This window comes from Pholcus phalangioides, unplaced genomic scaffold (genome assembly GCF_987345545.1).
Source record: "Pholcus phalangioides strain wild (caught in Gottingen) unplaced genomic scaffold, Ppha-v1.0 ptg000008l_1, whole genome shotgun sequence".
Taxonomy (NCBI): Eukaryota; Metazoa; Arthropoda; class Arachnida; order Araneae; family Pholcidae; genus Pholcus; species Pholcus phalangioides.
In genome coordinates, this window is record NW_028301601.1 from 25,439,241 (window position 1) to 25,462,458 (window position 23,218).

General features: G+C 35.2%; 1 protein-coding gene across 1 annotated transcript; it reads left to right on the top strand.

The window, feature by feature from the left end:
• Positions 1 to 822: 822 nt before the first annotated feature.
• Positions 823 to 21,609, top strand: Nadk2 (NAD kinase 2, mitochondrial). Its single transcript, XM_089234441.1, has 9 exons — positions 823 to 1,177; positions 1,838 to 1,926; positions 2,014 to 2,184; positions 7,744 to 7,827; positions 10,257 to 10,493; positions 13,751 to 13,902; positions 14,286 to 14,423; positions 18,559 to 18,598; positions 21,244 to 21,609. The coding sequence occupies exons 1-9, from the start codon at positions 896 to 898 to the stop codon at positions 21,377 to 21,379; spliced, it is 1,329 nt and encodes a 442-aa protein (XP_089090567.1). The 5' UTR covers positions 823 to 895; the 3' UTR covers positions 21,380 to 21,609.
• The last annotated feature ends 1,609 nt before the right edge of the window (positions 21,610 to 23,218 follow it).

Below are 23,218 nucleotides of genomic sequence, written 5' to 3' on the forward strand. Positions count from 1 at the left end.
GTAACACAATATTGATAAATAAATTGTCCTGTCTCAAAATAAATAAAAAACATATTATTATAATCGTTTTACTCAAATTTATTAATTTTGGATCTTTTTTTTTTTAACATTCAAGAGAAAATGTTTTGTTTCTTTTCGTTCGAGCTCTCTCTAAGAAGAAAATATAACAACTGGATGCAACTGGATGTCGTTTATTGTTTCGATTGTGTCGTTGATTGTCGTTATCTTTATCAATATAAAGTTACCAAACGGTGAAAAATTTCTAATTATATACTAGTTTTGAGTGAATTTACTATAAATTTGTCCATGATTGTTAGCAAATGAAAGTAAATAGCATTTAACCAGAAAAACATTGAAAAGAGCTAGAATATACCATATATTTATATTTATTGTGATGATTATCAAAATACAAATCATAAGTTATTAAATTTATTTTAATCCATGATTTTTGTCAAGATCACAAATTCAAGAGAGCTTTTTTTGGAAAAACGGGACATTTTTTATAAAAAAAATGAAACGGATGAATTTACTAAGTAATAATATAAAATAATAAAACAATTATCAATTATTCTCATAATTACAAATTATATAGTAACTAAAAAGATATTTAACAATTTTTAATACTGATTGCATGAATTGTCCATACCTATTCCGGCAAAATATGGTCACAACAGTTTCAGACATTTTGCCATATCATCGTAAGGCTACGCTTAATTTCGTAATATAACCATTATATTAGTGAATATAAACGAGAGTTTCGTAGATTATCGTTTCTTGATTCAGGATCTTACGATAAAGCTATAAGTTTAGTATCGCTCCCAGCACTCAGGCGTACGGGCCTATCCCGCCGCAAACGTGACGTTTCAAACTCAGCATCATCAATGAAGTGTTTATCATGTCTATCTGCTTTGATTTGTTAACTGTGAATATAAGGGCATGGGCGAATCGTAACAGGACCAAAGCCATCAAGAGGACCGCCCTTCTCCTCCACACCGCTCCGGTCTGGGGATCAACCATGGCCTCATCATCTTCGCATTGCAACAACAACGAGCCGCTGTCCCATCCACATGCTCAACCGTTTCATCCCAAGAAAGCTTTGATTTTAACCAAATTCTCCCGTTACGAATTCGAGAAAAGGAGGCACCCTAGTCTATCTGAAGATGAACTCGTCAAAAATGTAGGTACAACATTGTTTATAACGTGAGTAGGGAGGGTACCTCAGTGTGTTTACTATGAAAATTTACCAATGTTGAATATTATATTGTACACGTTTTACGCCACACATGCCCAACCCATGGCCCGCGGGCCAAATATGATCCTCAGAGTCATCCGATATGTGGCCCTTAACCTCAAATTTAATTTTGTATTCCCAGGTCACAAGTGACCAGCGATATAGTTCCACGTAACTTGAATGGAGTGGCCCGAAGCATTTTCAGGTTACTCGAGTTACCTGCCTCACAGTTTCAGAGCACCTGCGTTACTCTTTGAAAGTACTTAAGGCGCCCATGGTACATTCCCAGATCATTTTAATAGTGATCTGCGGAAGTTTCGGAGCACTTATGTGAACTGTTACACAATTCTAGATCATTGTGGGCCATGGCACATTTGTTGATTGCTTAAGTTGTGTGTGGGAGAGTTCAGATCACTTGTGGCCCATGGCACATTTAGTTACTCAAAGTAACCTGTGGCAGTGCTGCGATTCACGACAGGTTTGATGCTTGGTTTGGCTGCCCATGCCTGATGGCTCTAAGGCTTGAGCATGTGTGTTTTGGATGTTTAAAAAGTAAAATTCCAAAAAAAGCTGTAAAGATAGATTTTTTTTCCATCTCTTCTACAGCTAGAAGAACGAGGATCAGATTACCAGAACTTGCTTCAGCATCACAAGATTCATTGTAAAAATAGAGACAAAGTGCTGGAAACTTTGCAGTAAGTAAAAAAAAAACTATTCATTCATTTGTGTTTTGCTGATTCATATGTGTAATTAATCTTTTTTTGCATATGTGTTTGTCCTAGGAAGAATTCCATAGAAACAAAACTCGTCAATAGGTTTGATTATACGGATGCGAATATCGATTGGGCAGACATTGTGATAACTACTGGTGGCGATGGCACATTCCTCATGGCTGCGAGCAAGATCAGAGGCAAAGACAAACCATTGATTGGAATAAACAGTGACCCGTCAAGGTAATACAATATGCATATTAAAAAACATTTTGAGAGATGCATCCTTTAATTACGTTTTTCCTTTTTAAACTACTTTATTTCCTAATGCGGGGCGTTAAAAATCCTAGTTATGGCCCTGCTTTAATTAATTACTTGAAAATTTGCTTCGCTCAGTTCATTTATTTTTTACTGTTTGTGAAAGTATGCTAGAACCCAGCAAACTCATACACCTTACTAGTATGAAGAGTTCTAAAAGAAAACCACTGCACACACACAAATGCATGTGAAAGATGGTGATTGGGTGATCCCCAGTCTTTATTAAACAGAGTTATTGGTTCTGTAACTCTGGTAGTACAGATAGGTGGAGTAGTTTCTGTGGATTGCCAGTCACTATAACTATTAAAGTAAACAACTCCATGTTTAACTCTTTCCACAGTTTTATAAATTTTACTCATTTATGTTATAACTGACTGGCACAGTGAACATAATCAAATCCTCTGTAAAATTCCACATCTTTTTTTCAAGAGGAAGACTTTTTTTTTCAGATTCTCCGAGAACAGTGGAAATGAGGTAGAAAAATATGCATTGGCAGTTAATCTGGCTGGTTGGACGGAAAGAGGAAGGGGTGGAAAACACATTCATATAAAGCTCTTTGGGCTTGTCATTGCGTGAATAAGAGGGTTTTAAGGAGGCAAGATATCTTATATATTTGCCAAAATACAAAGCATTAGTTCAGGCGAAATATCTCGTTATTGTTCTCAGAGAAGGTAAAGTCATCTGAATATTCTATTAAGCCGAATAGGTCCTGATCAAGATTAACAGGTTTTACTGCATTGCTTTCTTGTGTTACTACATGTGTGGACTATGACAATAATCGATTCGGAGACGGACTACCTTTTAGCCTTTACCTGTTTCATCAGATTACATCTTTCATAGTGTATTTAACCGGTTGAGCGGTGAAAGGTTTTTCGATTTCTATTTGAAAAACGGTGTGAGGTTATACGGAAAAATACTTGTAAAGTGGCGAAGCTTCTTTATCTCAAGTAGTGCTATCCCCCCCAACAAACATGCAGGACAACAGAGAAGGCGTGGTTGGTGGGGTCCATCCAAGTGACAGGTTGGCTACACCTATTCCTAAAGTTATCCTATTCTTTACTAATACACACTCAACTTCAGTACCTGTTCTTTTGTTACAGTATTGGCCATTTTTTTTCTCCCTGTCGTGGTCATAGACATATTTAGAAGTTCATTTTTCCTATTGCTGTGGAACATCGCTAAAATGACACTTGATACAACGATATTTTTCAAGTATTATTTGGAAATGTCTATACTCTAATGTTAATCGGCTGCCTCTCGATATAGCGATAATCCCACTACAGCGATATATTTTCTTAGTCCGCAGACTATCGTTATATCGATGTTTCACTGTATATATATTGTACTTTTCTCACTAATTTATTGGCGAAAAGAAGCGTTTATATTCTCTAAATGCACAGCAACACTATAACGGGGTATCAGGGATTACGCAACAAAGTTTTTCTTTTCATTTTTATTTAAAAAAATATTTAAGCCCGTTCTGAGTCTACGTAGAGTTTCACGGTGTTACAATACTTTATAATCGCACTTCCTTGCAATTTTTTCGTCCCTCTTTCGCTGACGTTGCATGCGACTTATCATTTTGTGGTATCACTAAAGTATCTTAGCACATTTTATCCGAGAAGTGTGATGCACTTTTCCAATGTATACTTTTCAGTTTAATCGAATTGCTTTTTCGCAAGAGAAATGGCTGCACAGTTTTGAACAGTATAGGAAATTTATGAAAGCAACACACATTATGTGTGATAAGGCACAAAAATATACATATATGGTGTACCTTGAATTTCCTAGAAAGTTGAAAATAACAGTAGTCGATGATTTTAATTACACAAATATCGATATTATACCTTATGAGTAAATTTGAAATATGCAATGAATTGGAAAATACCTTCGTTTTTATTTAATCTATTTATACAACACGAAATGATTTATACTTCACGTAAAAAAACTAACTGGTTATAAAATATATCGATTTTATGTGTATATGGAAGGAAGCAATTATTATGATGTATTTAATACATGCCATTAATAATGTAAGATACATTATAAACGCAAACGTTTTAAAAGCCTATTGGAGCCTCGTTTCGATTGGTGGCATGTTCAGCAACGCGATGTATCTTACAGAATTTTTTTTTCTTTTGATGAAATTTACTTTCTTTGATGATATACAGACCAAAAAAAAATAAAAGGTAACAAAAGAAATGGAATATTTGTCAAAATTTTAATTGAATCAACGATAACAACTGCTTTTCAGGGTTAATCTCAATGTAATGTCACATTCAGTTGGTCACATATAATTGAATTTTTACGCTTCGCATAAATTACATGTGTTATCATAGGATTCTAAAAACACATTCGAAAAAAAACCGCATACATACACACAGTTGTACCCGCTTATAACGAAGTTAGAAAAAACAGCGAATATATTCAATATACGCGAATTCCAGCTTGGAAAATGATACGATTCAGCGAATAACACATTTTGCACGAGCGATACGCATTTTTCAGTAATCTGAACATTCTTAAAATGAATAGATTAAAATAAAGATTAAAAACTTAATTGATGATATAATAACATTCCATATGAATGTTATTATATCATCAATATGTGATTATATAGAAAATAATATGTACCGATTATTATTTTTCTTGATATGATTGTAAATGTCAACCGTATTGCGTTTAAATCATTTTTGCCAAATGATGCATGCACAAAACATGTCTTTTTATTTTAGTAAGTGCATAAACACCAAACAATTTTTGGTCTCTTTTTTTGAATTATACAAAAGGAATTATATTATCAAATCCGGACCACAATCATGCCATTCTTTTTTGCATGCATATTATGTATTGAGAAAACTACTATGTATATATATATATATATCTATCGAGTAGCTTTGTGTATCAAAATTATACTAAATACAACATAGGCGTTCTCAGGATTTTCTCAAGAATGGAAGGAGGAGGGGTCAATTTTTTTTTTTTCTTCTGAAGGAGGGGGGGGGGGGAAGTGAAGTTTTTACTGAAAAATAACGCTGTAATCTCGGCCAAAGCTTGAACCCCTTCTCCCCTTTTCATACGCCAACGAAACATTCTGTATTTGGGGGGGATCGTTTCATGCCTTGACGCTGCTCAGAAAACATGTCAATTTCAATATTATTTTTGTCAAACTGACATCTCTCTATGATTTTTTTCTTTCAAATTTCACATAAAAAAGAAAAAATTGAGGAAATTAAGATGTCGGATAAAACAGTAGATTTTGCTTTCGAAGACAAATTAAACATGCAGCACAATGTTTCAAAAAGGCCACATCACATACGTTTTCAAATAAAGAAAGTCTTGGTTTTGACGTGTACCGCGTACGAGCTATTTCTTTATAAAATTTAGTTCCCTTGGTAGGGTGCAAGTCACATAGACTATTATTGCTTTCAAAAGAGAAAAAATGTCTTTCTGAGCCTTTCTGATCGGTATATCGATCTCTAAGATATCGATATACCGATTTCTTTGATCGTTAGAGTTGCTGTCGCTAGCCATAATTATAAATGGTCACAATTATCATCAAACACTATGCCAACGTGGTGATGACCCTAAATCATAGGAATCGATACATGGGGCCGGTCAAAGCATAAAATTTGGACATTGGCTGGGCAAACTGCTCAATTTCGGGCTTCGCCACTGTTATGCAGGGTCGCAACTGGATGCTTGGTCACCCGGGGCAAGTGCGCATTTTGCCCCCCCCCCCTGTAATGTTGAAGGTAAGGTTTGAGAATGAAATTTGCTCCCCCCTCTGGTCCAGCGCCCAGGGCACGAGGCCCGCCTGCTCCCAGGGCTCGGTTGATTGCGCCGAAAATGGGAGTGCTTTTATTCCCCCAACAGGTCGATTGCGCCGAGTCTGGAAATCGGGTTGTTTGGATATCGGGGTGAGCGCAATCGACCTATAAACGGTTTATCTTCTGCGCAATCGACTTACATCCCTGCTCCCTAGTTGCGGCCCTGCCCATTTATACATATTTATTTATGCAGACCAAGAAAGAAATATCGTTGTATATTGGTTATCGTTATATCGAGAGGCATCAATGTAACATTAGAGTAGTGACATTTCCGCACAAAACTCGAAAAAATATCATTGTTGAAGGATTTATCGCTTATCGTTGTAGCGGGGTTCCACTGTATTTAAAAAATTTGTAAAATATAATTAAAACATTTATAATTAAAACAGCAATTGTGTATTAACAAATAGCACGAAATATTATGCAAGTCTCAAGTTAAATCTATATACATATAACTTAGAATAAATTCTAAAAAAAAATAATAAATTCTGGAAAAAAATTTAATTTTAATTTCATCTTCCAGTCAATAAACTTTTTGTTGGATTTTAGTGGATTGCATACATTTATTTATGTGTTTATATACAGTGAAATCTCATTACAATGTCACTGATACAACGATAAATCCATGGCCCCCATATCCTGGACTAGGGCCCCTAGGCTGGAATCTTTTGCGGGTCCCCCCCGACCAGACTTTCGTGGGCCCTTTTATGATGGATTTATAGCGTTAAAAAACAAAAATAATGAAAATCGTCCTGGGCCCCAGGGCTGCAGCCTTGCCAACCCACCCCTTGTAGGGGCTATGGATAAATCCTACTACAATGATATTTTTTCGTCTTATTTAGCAATGCCTATAGCCTAATATTAAAGTGCTGTCTCTCGATATAGCAATAACCCTTCTACAACGATATTTTTCATGGTCTCGAGAATATAGTTATATCGAGATTTCACTGAAAAATTAAAATAAAATAAAAAAATATTTTTGAGAAAAATTTTGACGTACAGCTTCACATGTTGTGAATATAAGTGTGGAAAAAACAGTTCCCCTCCTTAGAAAGATGAACAGTTTCTCTCCTTCTTTCTCTGTACCACCCCTCCCTAATTCCATTTTAACAATCTAGCATTCTTACTTTCAAGATACCAGTAAAAAAGCCACACCTTATTCTGTACAGACGGTATTTATTGTGACGGTCTATAACCAATTCATTGTACTGTTCAACCGAGCGCTTCATTCATTTGAAGGATTAGGAGGCGTTGAAGGTGTCAGTCAATGTACAATAGGTCAAGGGGGAAGGAACAGGTCTTCCATGACCCATATATTCGTCACCACCGCTCAAGGATTGGAAAAAGTTTGACCCATATAGTCGTCATCACCACTCAAGGATTGGAAACATTATGACCCATATATTCGTCATTGCCACTTGACTGGTTAAGCTCGTTAAGTCTCGCAAAAAGTAAAGTTCAGATATTTTCAGTCGAGCAAGACCATAACCTCGAATAGCTGAAATGGATTTATTATTGAAATACACTTTTACTGTTTTTATGGATAATGCCAATGAATCCCCCCTCCATTCTACATATTTTTATTGAAATTTTATGTAAGGTAATCACGGGTAATTCTGAGTTACAATGTACATTTTTTTTCCATATATTCCAGATCTTTGGGTTACCTGTGTCTGCCTACAGAGTTCACAGAGAATTTTCCGAGTGCCATGGAAAGGTTGAGAAAGGGAGATTTCCGGTATGTGTAATTATATGTATGTATTACATTATGTATTATATATGTATGTGTATGTATTTCCGGTATGACAGAATGAGTATTTTGATATTTTCGATCATGTATTGAATTTGAATGATACAAATGCATATTTCCTACTGTTGATCACAATTTTTTCTTAATCGTGATAAAAGATTTCATTTACACGCATGTGCGCCCACACACACAGCCTGCAAATGAAAGATTGAATGTATATCTCACACAGTGTATATTCTCCAATATCACCAAACAGCTTGTCAATGTAACTTGGCCCAATAACATTTACTCCGATTTGACAGTTTTTTTGGTATTAGAAGCTGTATCATCATCATTGATAAAACAAAGCTCTGTATACATATGCATGAAAAAGCTGATTCAAAAAAAATTTTCCAGAAATAGACCCATCACAAGGTACAAATTAACGAAACCATAAATTTGGCATTTCATTTTTTTTTGCCGGTAAATTAACTAGATTGTATTGATTTTGACAGAATTTGACTTTTCACACAAATAAGGAAATTTGTTTTTCATGAAAACAGGATCCTATGGGAAAAGGTCTGGATAGACCCCTGGTTACATAAGCTAGCATTTTTAACGTTCGGGAATGTGCACATGAAACTAAATTTGATGATTAACAGCCCCAAACCATAATTTTTGCATTGTTCTGCACGAGCTATTGGCGGACTGGAAATGCTCTGGTGTAAAAATTCCCGTAGTATTTTCTACACTTTCCTTAAAATTTGATCCAGATTGTTTTGCAGTAGCGCTGGTTATTCTGCGACGTAAGTCAGATTTTGGCATATTTTGCTTTAGGAAATTAACAGTTCGACAAATCTTGGTGTACAGTATATTAAACTCTCAAAGTGTTATATGTGATGTATAAGATTAGCTAAAATGGTAACCCAGTAATTGTCAGACAGAAGAAAAAGATCAGACGGGGCACCAGTGGTAGGATGCTTGCCTACCACCATGAAGACTACCATCAGGTCTGCAGGTTTGATCCCCAGGAGTGACAAAGAAAAGTGCTTTCTCCATTGAACTTTAGGTGACCAGTGTTAAATGAAACCACCTCTGTGTGCCCTCACCGAAAATCACCTCTGTGCTCAAAACAAAGATGGAAGTATAACATGACTTTCTCTAGAAAGATTTCAGACCCAACTCATTCGGCAGTAAATTGCTGTATGGTGATATGATCAGAACTAACGTGTGGCAGAAAAAAAATCAGACACTACTTCTGTACAAAAAGGTGTTCAGAGGTGTTATGAGATTCGATACATGTCCAGTTCTTGTCTGAATCTTTTCTGACACCAAGGTACAACAAATGCCTCCCACCAATGACAAAGCAGTTGTGACTATAAAGCAGACTATTGCCGCAGGAATTCTTGCTATGAGCTGTTAGCAGAGGCGTAGGCTGACCATATTTCCTCGAGAGAAATACGGGAAATCGCGATTCCAAATACAGGAAAATATGGGACATCACCAAAAATGATGCTGAAACTAAATAAAGTTGCCAAATATATTTTTTAAATTATGGAAAAATCACAATGGTTGGAAATGAAGCATTACTGCAAATTGCAGTGGGTTAAAATGAATTCCACGAAAAAAAAAAATGGTTTATCAAGACAAATATGGGAGATTAATATTCTTATTAATCTCCCATAATTGCCGCCTGACAGTCGAATGGTTAGGGAGCTAGCCTCTCACTGTGCAGGTCTGGGTTCGAATCCTGGTTCGGGCATGGATGTTTATTAACACTAACAAATTCACTGGACGGATCATGCTGATCCCTTGGGAATACATGAGGATTGTGTGTGTGTGTGTGTGTGTGTAAATAAAAATTATATTTGCAGTTGTAGTTATCATAATATAAATAGAATAAAAATTCAAGTAGGCTTCGTGTAAAAAATCGGAAAAACTGGAATGCCCAGAAACACAAAAATGTCCCGGGAAATATGGGATGTATGGTCAACCTACAGAGGTGGATCTAGCTCACACTGTTGAGTTGGGTGATTTTAGAAATTTCTAAAAATCTGATTTCAGCATGGGGTCCGCATCTTTTCTCTAATTTTTCATGACGGTCCTGTTTTTTGTTTTTTTCCCCTCCATCCCAACTTTTTTGAAAATTCCCTGGTTTTACCGGTTTTTTAATCAAAGTTTTCTTGGGTTTGTTGTTGCCATATTATGTAGAAGTTCCAAAAATTTCATGAATTATCTCATTTCGCTCTTCCCCCTATAAATCCACCTAGACTGTTACTGAACCACCCTCCTTGTTGGGATACGGAGAAAAAAGCCATTTGAAATTGACTGACAATTATTGATCTTTGTCTAATTACTCATGTTGCAATGAAAAATGTAAAAAAGGAAAGTAAAATGAATTTAGGATGTTTTTAATAATGAATTCCTGTGATTTCTAGGTGGATGTTTCGTCACAGGATACGCATCACATTGGTTGGTGAACATGCCTTTGATCCTCCAGTTGAGTTACATGACCAACAGTTGCAATATCTAGAATACCGGTTTCTGGATAGTGAAGACGAGCACAAAGATGACAGCTCTTCAGCGAAGATGGTGAAGCTGGATGATAGCAATAAGCATCAGTTATCGGTTCGAGCTTTGAATGAGGTTTTCATTGGTGAATCACTATCTTCCAGGTGATTTTATTGATCATTGATTAATAGTGGATGCACGAGTTTCGAATTAGTTGTAATGGCAACAAAATCTCAAGTTATGTTCTTATCAGTATGGTGGAAACTCTATGACAGACAACTATAGGGACAAACTATTTTGTCCAGTAAAAGGGAGTTGTCTCTCAATAGGCAGCAGAATAAATCATAGTGTTATTCACAGGATTTACAAAAGCATCTGTTCAAGAGAGGAGCTGTTATGAGAGATTCCACTGCATTTTTGGTACTACAGTACCTTTTTAGTGATAATTTTGAATGGATGTTAAGTCATTAAAAAGTTATACCTGGATAGAAAAAATAATTTTGTATTTGCTACTTCATTGGCCCTGGACTATTTCATACATACCTAAAGACCAGTCATGGCCCAGACTCTGTCCCTTAGGGGATATGAGCCATTTACCCTGAAGGGTTGAGTCATGCTAGAGAACATAGTTACTGGCATTTATCATTTAAAATTATGGTGCACGTTTTGTGTATTGGTGAAACAACAGTTTGCATAACAAAGCAGATGGATACCTAGACCTACTCTAGGTTATGTGACTCTGATGCTACCTAATAGCATTCAGTTGTCTTCTATATTTTTAGGATGTGCAGAGGCGTAAACAATGTTCACAAAGCTCTGCAAAGAGCTACAAATAAAAATGCTGCATTTGTCAGAAACGATCTTGCTGGCATCAAACAGTAAAATGCAAAGAAATCCCTTTTTTAAAAAAAATAAATAAAGATGGACAGCACAGAGAGTAAAACCATCCGGTTTACTTTGAGTTATTGGACCTTGCATTTACAAATTTTGCATTTTTAGAAGTGGTCTTGGTGGAGCACCATTTTTAAATGTTAATAGATGTAAAACTTGCATCTTCATAATTTGTAACAAAAGTTGACAGACTAGGTTTTAGAAGACTCCTGGGAAAAAAGAAAGTAATATGTATTATGAGAACTGTTATGTATATGTGGTTGCTAATATGCTGTTTTGGTCCAAAATTCTTTTTCTTACCAAGTCATTTTTGTCATTTTGCTTTGGCTCAAATCAATCTTATAGGATACTGAAATAGTTCTATGAAATTTTTTTTTTTTTTTAATTTTGTGAAAAAAACTTTTTTTTTTATAAGGCTATGATTACGTTGCGTTATTAGGGTATTTCTTTCCCCCCATCCTACTTTTTCTAATTTTTTGAGTGGGAGTCCTTTATGCATCTTCAAATCATATGAGTGAGTATATGAATGTATTTCATTATCCCTTAATGAACACTCCTCATTAACAGGAGTCCTGTAGGTCCACTGAAGTCAGTTATGGGTGACCATCAGTGCATTTTTTTCAATTTTTTGTGATTTGGAGTGTTATATGTATGTTAGCTCAGCATTCTTATTTATGCTGCAACTTTTTTTTGTTTTTGAAGCTAATGTTTTTTCATTGGCATTGTTACTGTCCACTTTTATTGTATCATCGAGAACATAACATGTTGAATCAGCGTTATCTTCAGGTCTGTCTAGTCACAAAAAATTCTCTCGCGCAGTCCCCGCACTTGGCGACCGTTGGCCACAGTCTTTGGTGAGCCGCCGCACACTCCCCCCCCCAGTAGCAAACTTACGGTTCGAAACGGTCCGGGAAATGGACAGTTCGTCCGGAACGTGTTTTTCTTGTCTGAGGAACGGGAGGCGTAGGTAAGGTAATTCTTGTTGGTGACGGACTGGAATCGTTCACGTCTGAAGCCAGGAAGGCGGGTTTCAGTCTGTCCAGAGAAACTGTTCTTTTTTTTCCACGGACATCGATGTCGAATGTCTTTAAGCTCTCTGAGCTAACTGATAGGATGGCCTGTGTTTCTGACGGCATACGTTGGAACCATAGAGTTTTTAGAAAATCGTCGCTTACAGATTTGCCGGCTAAATCTCTCATTTCCCTTAATAGGTGTGAAGGTTTTTTGTCCCCCAACTGTAGTTCGGACAACAACTTGCGTACTTGACAAGTGTTAGAATCAGAGAATTCTTCGATTATCCGTTGTTTAAGAGTCTCATACTTGTTTGTTTCGGGTGGGTTCAATAAAATATCTGAAACGGAAGCGAGCGTTTCTGGATCTATAACCGCAATCACGTTATTGTATTTGGTAGCGTCGTTAGTTATGGCGGATATTGAAAAACAACTTTCCACTTGAATGAACCATAACTTTATATTTTGCCGCCATATGGGCGGGAGTTTCAAGGCAACGCGACAAATTTGTAAGTTTTCTGGTGATGGGTCAGGTGGCGAAGGGTTAGGAGAGTTATCGTTAGGCATTTTTGGATACAGACTTTTATGCGAATCTAGTTATATAATTGCGAAAATAAAAATAAGAACATTTGTTATCCTGACCAAACAAAATAGAGCGATCACAAAAAGGTCCTACCCTGATCTTAATGGCATCGGCGGTGCTGCACACATTGGGCTTCGGCTGAGTAGATTCGTCATCTTTATGTCATCAGAAGGTTGCTTCGGTCTAGGTCACCACTGTTACTGTCCACTTTTATTGTATCATCGAGAACATAACATGTTGAATCAGCGTTATCTTCAGGTCTGTCTAGTCACAAAAAATTCTCTCGCGCAGTCCCCGCACTTGGCGACCGTTGGCCACAGTCTTTGGTGAGCCGCCGCAGCATCTAGAAATCCTTATGACTTTCACCATCGAGACATTCCCAGCTAAGTCTTGGTTGGCTTTTTCTCATAGCCAACCAGTGGTAATCCAGATAACTTATTAGTAGAGCTTGGTTTTTTTATGACCTAAAGGTGAAATGTTGTTGCTGATAGGTTAAGAAACTTGAATTTCAGGTTTTAATTACATGGTTAATAACAATAAGAATTTTCAAACACAACGTAATTCATAAAGCAAAAAATAATTAAATTGGAAAAAAATGGTTTTTACTAAAATGTAAGAAATATTTATAGATTAATTAATATGTGAATAGTGTTAATTACAGTAATGAACATTTTATTTTAATTATTAGGAGTTTGAATGATTTTTCAGAAATGTTATTGCTTTTAATGTTAATTCTATTTAAACCAAAAAAACTGGGTTTTTACCAACCCTGATTAAAACATGAAAGTTTTGAAGAAAAGCAATCTTGTATTCATAGAACTTTTTGAGAGCAACACAAGTTCCAATCCTATATTTGTGGAAACGATACAAGTGCTGTGATTCTAGAAATTTCCATGAGATCAATATTGTTAAAATGAACTACTTTTTTATTTCCCAGGGTGTCTTATTACGAGCTTTCCATTGATGGGTCACAGAGAGAAAAGCTTAAAAGCTCTGGAATCACTGTTTGTACTGGCACTGGATCAACATCTTGGTCATTCAACATCAATAAAGTCACTGAACAATGCGTGCAGCAGCTTCTACAGATAGGTGAGTGAGAAGAGACTGCATTTACATAATTTTAGCGCATAACAGGATATTACAAAATTAAGCCCACTCAGATAGCAGGCAAAATAAAATGTAGTACCTGCAAATATGTAGGCTGAATATATATATATATATATATATATATATATATATATATTATATTTTTGTAAGTCCTAATTAACTTTTATCCCGTCAACCATCGTCCAGATTTTTCTCTGATCTCTCTGAGAAACGTTTTACGACTTCATTGACTTCTAATGAAAACAATTAGAGCAAATTGGGAAAAATTCCATCATCTTTGGTAAATGTTTATCTCTGTGAAATTTTTGTAAGATTTGATCTTGATAATATTAATCTGATTGTATGCGTGTGTATTGCATTTTCAGCAAGCAAGGAGTCTAAGGTCAATTTTCCGGGCAACTCAGAGTTTGTCAAGAATGTCACTACAGAATTCAACAATTCCCTGATATTTGATCCCACAAAAAGAGCTATGGCTTACACGATAAGAGACCCCGTGGTTTTTGGTAAGTTACATATTAAAAAAAAAAAATTCTGTACATTTTATGAATTTATTTGAACTGTTATACTACTGAAAAGTTAGGGGAAAAAACAATCATCCGGATTGTTTGTCTTTACTGGGTTTGACCATTACTCTTTAAAAATTGCAAACTTTTTTGAGGTTAAAAAGCAGTTTTTAAGCTTTGCAATTTTGACTAATGATGGAAGCTATTATGAGCAAAAAACAAGTCACATGTGTACGTGTGTATTGCATTTTCAGCAAGCAAACCAAAAAAATGTAATGCAATGTAATGTAACCGGTTACTGTTTGGAAGGATCTCTAAATGTGATATTTACTTTTGTCTGATCGTTGGCCGTGGGTTGCTGATCCGCCCAGACTTACGCCCAGTTACTGGGCTTTCCCAAGTTCTGAAATGCCATGATTTGAATATGTAAATCTTGATAGTGACATAGTTATTTTTGCTGTGAGACGGGTTCGTACTGTTACCCGATTGAGCCAGGATTATTCTTGTTTTGTCTGTGTATAAAAAAAACTCTCTCACCATTCATATGAGTAATTCATGATGAGTAATTCATATTCATCATGTAGTCTAATGTATTTCCAGACGTATTTTACTGTTGCATTCAGCTTTGTCTTTCAATATGTGATTGACTGAAGTTTCTTTCTCTGCTCATTTGGACTTTGACTGGGAAAGTTATCCTGTAATGTGAAATTAATCCATTCCCGGCTTAGTTGGTTTCCATCAAATTTGGACGACTTAACAAATTGATCAGAGTTCCAGTCGAGATTGATTATTTCAACAATCTCATCTGATGTATTGATGATGTCATGGATGTTGAGAGATTGCTGTTCCTGCGATTCTGTATTCCGGCTGGCCACGTGGTTTTGGTCTTCTACCGCTACTAATTTCTTCACGGCAGTTCCTGACAATGTACAAGTCATTAGCACCGCACTCATTTCTTCAGGGTGATGTCCTCTGGAAATTTCCATCAAAATATCTTGACAATAATCTAAGACTTAAGCACACTTCAGTCTATAAGTGTCCATCAAAAAACAAGATGTCTTGATAGGATATAGTCCTCTGGAATCTTGCTGAAAGATAAGTACTTTATTTTGCCGCACGATTTATAGAATTTATTTGAGACTAGTGTAGATTGTAATGCATGAAAAAATACAATATTTTATGTATGTTATGAAATAGAAAATCTTTAAATTCTTATAAATAAATCATTCATTGAAAAACTGATTTCTGTTAAAATCCTTATGTTGTCTACTGGTTTTGTTTTAATGAATCCAGGCATGCAACAAAACAATGTTGCAGCAAGACCACTCTAACAATGTTGCAGCAAGACCACTCTAACAATGTTGCAGCAAGACCACTATAGCAATCTTGTACATTACATGACTTATTTTCATTCGTAGTAGCTTCCTGTGGAAAACTGGCTCAAGTGTTTTCCTGTGAAAATCATTTTAGTTTTTAAAGGTACAGGCTCTGACCGCTTCCTTATGAACATATTCACACAGGAGTTACAATTCAGAGGAAGATATGTTCAGCTAGAAATCGGTGCAATGACTGCCAAGTAGAGCTGAAGACATAATGAAACCATCGTATTGAGCATATTTAGACTGTTACACCAAGTTTTAGACTTGTCACAATAGTTAAGAGAAACACAAACCTTGCTTCACATATCATGTGTTCTCATGTTTGTTTATATGAATTTCATTCTAGTATTCACATAGCAATGTTGTATGGCATATACCCTATGTTTATGAAAATCATACGTACAACAAGGCTGGACAAATATCTAAAAATTGATAAGTTCAACTTGAAATAATATATGCCCAAATCAATGTTTTACATGATAACATCGGGCACGGGGTTTAAAAACTACATGTCGAGCAATATATAGATTTGTCCAGCTCTGATATACAATCTAAACACATTTTAAATACCTGGATCTAAGTTTAATTAGTTATAAGTTAGAACTATGATACAAAGTATAATGTTTCCCATGGCTTGACAAATCCCAGGCCCAGGCTGTCATGGCAATTAAATAGTTTATTAGCACCAAAAATTTCCTGTGATTGTTAAATTTGAGTCTGGATGATAGCAAAATTTTCATTACAGCATATATCTCAATATGAGGAGTTAGGAAAAAACATTATTTAGGACAATTTTTTAAAGCAAAAACCATGCTTAGCTCCTAAGAAATTTGTCTGGCATTTCTAAATATTTTTTCAATTTGTCAAGCCCTGATGTAACTCATCCACAGGCCAAATAGCCTAAGCAATTTTAACTGTTGCTTAGGAAAGCCTCGTTTGGTTGAAAATGGTACAGAAAGTGGGTTTAAACTTTTTACTGATCTGCTAAGCCAGTGTTCGACAAACTGCGGCTTGCAAGCCACATGCGGCTCTTTGGCCCCTAGAGTGTGGCTCTTCCACAAAATACCACGTGCATGAACACAAAAACTCCAGATTTTTGAAAAATGTTTAGACCAGGGCCATCTTAAGGACATGATGGGGCCCCGGGCCAAGTGATTTTTCTGATCCCTACCTGACAAATTTTTGAAAATTTCAACCGGTTTTCTCTAATTTCTCTGAGGTCCCTGGGTCCCCATGCGTTTAGATGGCACTGGTTTAGACACACATTTTGGCCATTTTGTTCTTGCTCCTTTCCCCTCCCTTGTGAGTCATCTTTTTCGTGGGCTTTTGTCGCAAGCCTGACGCTGCTGTCATGTGACACTTCGCGACCAATCAGGGGGGTCGAAACTAGGAAGTTCGGGAAAAAGTTGTTGAAAACGAGGCGTTTTTCTTAAAGTACTGGTGGGACAGATAGATGCGAAAGACAAATCTCCTCTTGGAACAGGGGGGGGGGGGTGGCATGCAATATTTTCCATACCAAAGGAACGCCAACCTCTACCCGGCCAGATCATAGAAGACGACGCTCCTGGGCCACCACCTCTCATGATGACTCTCCTGTGGCCACCTCTCTCCATCCGCATCCAACATCGGTCATATACAAGACGAGTGTGGATGGGAGAGTCTGAAGGGGTTGACCTCAGCAAACTTACTTCAATCAGATCGAGGACGTTTTCAGCAAAGGCCAGCTTAGGAGTACCCTAATTAAGTTAATAACAATGTACCTACCTATATAGTTTAAGTTTAAAACAATTGGCTCTCGAAAGAAATTTCAATCGCTGTACTGTTGATGTTATTTGGCTCTGTTGACTAATGAGTTTGTCGACCACTGTGCTAAGCCATAAACTTCAAATCACCTCGCACCACCAAGTGAACTTCATTTTATGTTCTTGCACTTCCTTAACCCCTCGAGCCCGGAGGAGATTTAAATGAATCTGTTAGATCAGACATTTAAATAGAATCGTCAGCTTTCGCAGATGTTTAGTAAAAAATTATAACTTAAACTAATCATTGAATTAATTTGAAATTTTTTTTTTTTATCAAACGATGTCTTATCTATAATATTAAATAGTATCACTTGTCATAAAATTTTTAGGTAATATACATTTTATTTGGTAAAATTGTTTTTTTCTCTTTTACCACTGTCAGAAATTGGATTTATAACTCAGCCTCAAAGCTGTAAAAGTACTAAATTATACAGAGCGTTTTAACTCAAAAACGGGTTGAGATATGTTCTTCACAATAATATCTCAAATCCCTGCATGTTAAGCAGCAAATGTTCACTCACAGTAAAATGACAAATTAAATTAATATATATATATATAATTATACTTATTACTATTATTTATAATTATATAATATATATATATATATATATATATATATATATATATATATATCTCCACATTATTCCTCTTTTGAATGATACCGAACATGCAGAGATCGTGAAATAATATAATGGATTAAATTAATGGGTTGATCGCTGCTCGACGATATGTGAAGTCTGGGCCCAACATAATCCCTACGTTTGCTCAACGTTGAAGGGTTAAATAGCCTTTATGTCATTGGATAGTTTCAAGCTTACAATCCTAGTTGTGTATGCATTCTTGGTTAAGAAACAGTGATTTAATTTGATGTGATGAATGATTTTAACATATTAAAACTAATAAATTTTATGTTTAATGAGTTTATATGGATTTAATGAGCCTTTTGATTTTAAGGTACTGGCTTCACGTGTAAACCAAGAGGCTTTGCTAAGGAGTAAGTTAATATTTTTTTTTTATTTTTCATGATGACGTGTTTTTAAACTTAATAGGGTAGCTTTAGCCTATGTTGAACTCGGGATTTCTCCTTTTGATATTTACTTGTTAAGCTTACTGATATTTTGAACTGATTTCAGGTCAGTTTTCCATAATGCAGGTGGTTTCCAGTAATAATGAATATATATTTTTTCATGATTATTTTCTTTTGAATTAGTTTTTTCGGGTTATTTGTGTTATTCAATTGCTGTTGAGCAAGGATTCGATTTGAAAAAAAAAAATCAGAGTCAATATGTGTCTGAGTGGCGCTGTGGTTAGATGCTTGTCTTCCACTATGAAGGCTACCACCATCAAGTTTCACAGGTTCGAATTTGAGCAAGAACATCAGAAACAAGCTCTCTATTTACCGTGCCTGGGGCAACCATGGATTCTTCATTTTCCCACCCAACTTCATTGGTTGGAAATTGCAGTATGGTGATGTATGACTGGAGTTGGTGTGCAGTAAAGTAGTCAATCAATATGAATGAATTTTTTTCATATAAATGGACTTAATCCCTATCCCAATTAGTTTAGATTAGCAGAGAATTGTTTAGATCGATTATGCTCGTCTTTTGAACACATTTTTTAAATATATTATTAATAAAAGTGGGTATCTTTTAATGTGTTGAACAAACCTTTATAATTTGGGTTAACTGTGCCTATAGTCAGTCTCTGTTTACAAATATTATATATCTTTCCTATATTCTCCTATGCATCAGAAATCTGGGATCACTCACACTTCTGCCAATATAGGCCAGCTAGAATTAATTGAGAATAAAATCGCCCACATTGTCCATAACTAATGGGTTTTCATCAGTTTCTATTTCTGAATGTTAAAAGACCACAACTTAACTTTTTGCCCTCTTGCAACTCATCAATTCACCTCCCAATTGATTATGCTGTATAACAGCATTTCTCAACTTTTCTGAATTTAAAAACCAGCAAAGGAGACAGTTCGATGGACCTCTACACAGTGTGAGTAGTATGACTATGCATCCAATATTTTACGGGGCATTCCTGTGATTTAGTCTATTTCATACAGTTGTCCCGTTTTTTTCTACAAAACTTATTCAAATTTGTAACATTTACTTAAAATGGCTAATGAAGATAACTTTCATAACATAAATAATGGTATGATAGTTATGAATAAAAATATACAGTCAAACCTCGTTAATGAGTCACTCTTGGGAGAGCAAAAATATGACTTAGTAAGCGGAGTGACTCATTAAACAGAGTAAGCCATAGCTGTGCCAATTCCTGCCTGAGGACAATTGGGACTTCCAAAAAGTGACCCGGTAAGCGGAGTGACATGTTAACAGGGTGACGCACTAATGAGGTTTGACTGTACTCATCTTACATATTTTCTCCTGTTCAGCATTTTTTCCGTGAACTACATTTTAATTCACTGCCAATCCTAGTAGTCCTCTACTTTTTCCTTGATTCAAAATTTTAAGTGATTTCAGCAGCAATTGATGATTTTACCGACTTATGGCAATGTTTTTGATTATAATTGCCATTGTCCCATATTTTGCCGTATTTCAGATCAGTTTTCCATAATGGTGGTGGTTCCCAGTAGTAATGAATTTTTTTTTCATGAAATACATTTTAATTTCCTGTGATTTGCTTCAGTCCTTTATTTTTTTTACTTTTTAGCAATTTTAACAAATTTGTCATAAATAGTATTTTTTGGTTGCAATTTACTTCATATTTAATATTGGGGTTCCCAGTATTTTCCTTGATTAGAAATGAAAATGTGAAGGAGTATTTTCACTCAATAAAATTTGGAGAAGTAAAATTCAATTTTACTCCTTATGTGTGTCACAATCATGCATCTAGATGTATGTATTGCCAAACACTCATTGGATCAACCCTTGTTCTCCATTATCGTTGATTCTCTCTCGATTTGGTGAATTCCTGCTCATTGCAAAACAATATCTGTATCATAACTGCCATTTTATCAATTTCATTATATAATTGGGTTGATTTGTATATATGTTATGGTAAATATAAATCAATCAGTTATTATCCATACTTGCCAATAGTCTTGATAAGTTTGATAAATTTCACTTTTTTACTGATGAATATGCATAATACCCAAGCGCCTTTGGTAAGTTAGATAAATACTAAAAACATTATCACTTTTACAGGTACACATAATAACCAAATGTTGGTAAATTTGATTAAAATACTTGAAATTTTTATCACCCTTCTCTGTGATTATGCATAATACCCGTGTGTAGTTGGTGAATTTGATGAATATAAAGCAAATTCCAAATGAGTCTAGTATGTGTGAGGAATATAGTCTGACCCCCTGCTATAATGATAAATTTTGCAATCGTACCCCAATATAATAGTACAACACATGTTAATGAGATTGTGCATAGTATATCATATAGTGTAATTTTTATCATATTTACCAGTGATGCAATGCTTGGGTACTATGCATAATTGATGAAAAAAGTAATAAATTAAGGAAATTCATCAAACTTACCAAAATGTAATAATATGTAAGTATGCATAATAACTGGTTATTAAGTATAATACCTGTATATATGTTATGGTAAATGTGATAAATACAAGTTTTTGACATTTCATTTGCCATTTCAGAATAGAGGTTAGGTCAAGGATGTTTGATGCTTGTCTTGTCATCGATGGTGGCCTCTCCTTTTTGTTCAATGATGGTGCAAAAGCAACATTGGAAATTCTGGAGGAAGATGCACTTCGAACAGTTGCATTTACGTAAAAGAGAATATACCTGTATATGTAGCTTGGTTTACATTTGTATTTAATAGCTTTGATAAATGTGCAAATTTTCATTATTCGGGTATAAACAAGATTTATAGAAACAAAGGAAATGGATTTGTACAAATATTTATATTTTTTTGCTGTTTTTCTTTTATTTGTTTACTTTTTTTTATGAATGTCTGTTGAAATTTCGGAAAAATAGTAAAGCATACAAAATATTGCTGTTCGTACTTTATTAAAAGATACTGAATTTTGTTGTATTCTTCCATCATCTTGAAAACAAAATGCGTGTTGAATTGATAGCTTATTTTTGATGATAGCAACCCTTTAATAGTTTTTTGGCTTTGATTAGGTGCTCGATGGTTGACCTGATGAGTTTCCTGCATTTCAATGTTGATCTAACATATGGTACATATATTCCATATGCTTGAACACGAGATCTAATTTATTTCGGGTAGGGGATGTTAAGTTTTGCTTCAGTTTGCAATATTGTACAAAAAAGGGATTTGTCATTCAAAAAAATCTTTTCGTACGTTTTTTATTTTACACATTTGCTTATGTTTTGTAAAAATTTATTTCAAACTCTATTATTCCTTGATTGTTGTATGTAGTCTTTTTTTTTTTTTTTGGACTGTATCAATTGAAATTTCACTCAATATTGAAGTCAACCTGTAATACAGGTTTGTTTGAAATAGGTTGATTTTTGTTGGAAGTGGAAAATTGAAGAAAAAGCACCCCATCGGGATGCACTCCTCCCTCTCATTAAGGTGCACCCATAGAATTAAGATGGATTTGCCAGACTAGAAAGACAAAAAAAAGGCAGCTCTAAATCTGCTCCTATTCACCCGTTTGTTTTCTTGTCAATCGTTTACAACTACATAAACTGTACCCATATCCTCCCCTACTTACATCTATAACTGACAAGTACAGTATGTAAAATCGTTTGGAAGTGGATTATTGTACAATAGAAGCTATCGAGTTGGAAGATAAGAGGATTCAAGTTCAAAGAAAATACTGTTGAGCATCATTGATCATATAAACCAAAAATGAGTTAGGTTGTAAAGGTGTTCGGCTGACCAAGTTCTGATAAATGAGGTTCTACTGTATATAAATTATATTAAGACAATGAATATTTCTCTCTCATATTTTTCAAGTTTCTGCATTTCTTTTTTGAGATTCTCAGCAATTTCAATAACAATTGGTGATTGTACCTAGTTTCTGCAACGTTTTTGATGGCAATTGGTGATGTCCTATATATTTTACACTATTTAAGATCCCAGTTAATGTATATTTCTCAATGAAATATGGTCATCTGATCATTTTAATATTTCCCCCCATGAAATTTCTGTTTACTGTGATATGTAGCAGTCCTTCATTTCCCCCAACCTGCAGAAGTTTCAGCAGTAAATTGAATTTTTTAATAAAATTTAGGGATATCCCTTATTTATTGCACCCTATAGGTTTGCTATTCTCAAGATGATGTATGTTTAACCCAAGTATGAAGGTATAATTTTTATTTTAACCCCTATGGGGAAAGAAAAGTAACGTCAGTTACAAAGGCTGAATAATTTCATTCTGTTTAAGTTTTATTAGAATTAATTTTATCCAAAAAAAAGTGATTGCAGACTACAGGTTGAGAAACACTGACTTAGGGCCGTATTCACCGACATGGTTTAAACTGTAGTCACAATTTCCGGATAAGAGATCAACGTAGATTGGTTAAAAACCTGAATTTAACCAATCCGTGTTGATCCCTTATCAAAAAAATTATGACTATAGTTAAAACCATGTCGGTGAATACCGCCCTTAGGGCCGTATTCGCTGGCGTGGTTTAAAC

What these genes read in the sequence shown, in the direction of transcription:
- Nadk2 (XM_089234441.1), top strand. Translation starts at nt 896, where the DNA reads ATGTCTATCTGCTTTGATTTGTTAACTGTGAATATAAGGGCATGGGCG. An exon ending in AAGATGAACTCGTCAAAAAT is followed by an intron (nt 1,178 to 1,837) that starts GTAGGTACAACA and finishes TCTCTTCTACAG; the next exon opens with CTAGAAGAACGAGGATCAGA. An exon ending in CCAAGAGGCTTTGCTAAGGA is followed by an intron (nt 18,599 to 21,243) that starts GTAAGTTAATAT and finishes TTGCCATTTCAG; the next exon opens with AATAGAGGTTAGGTCAAGGA.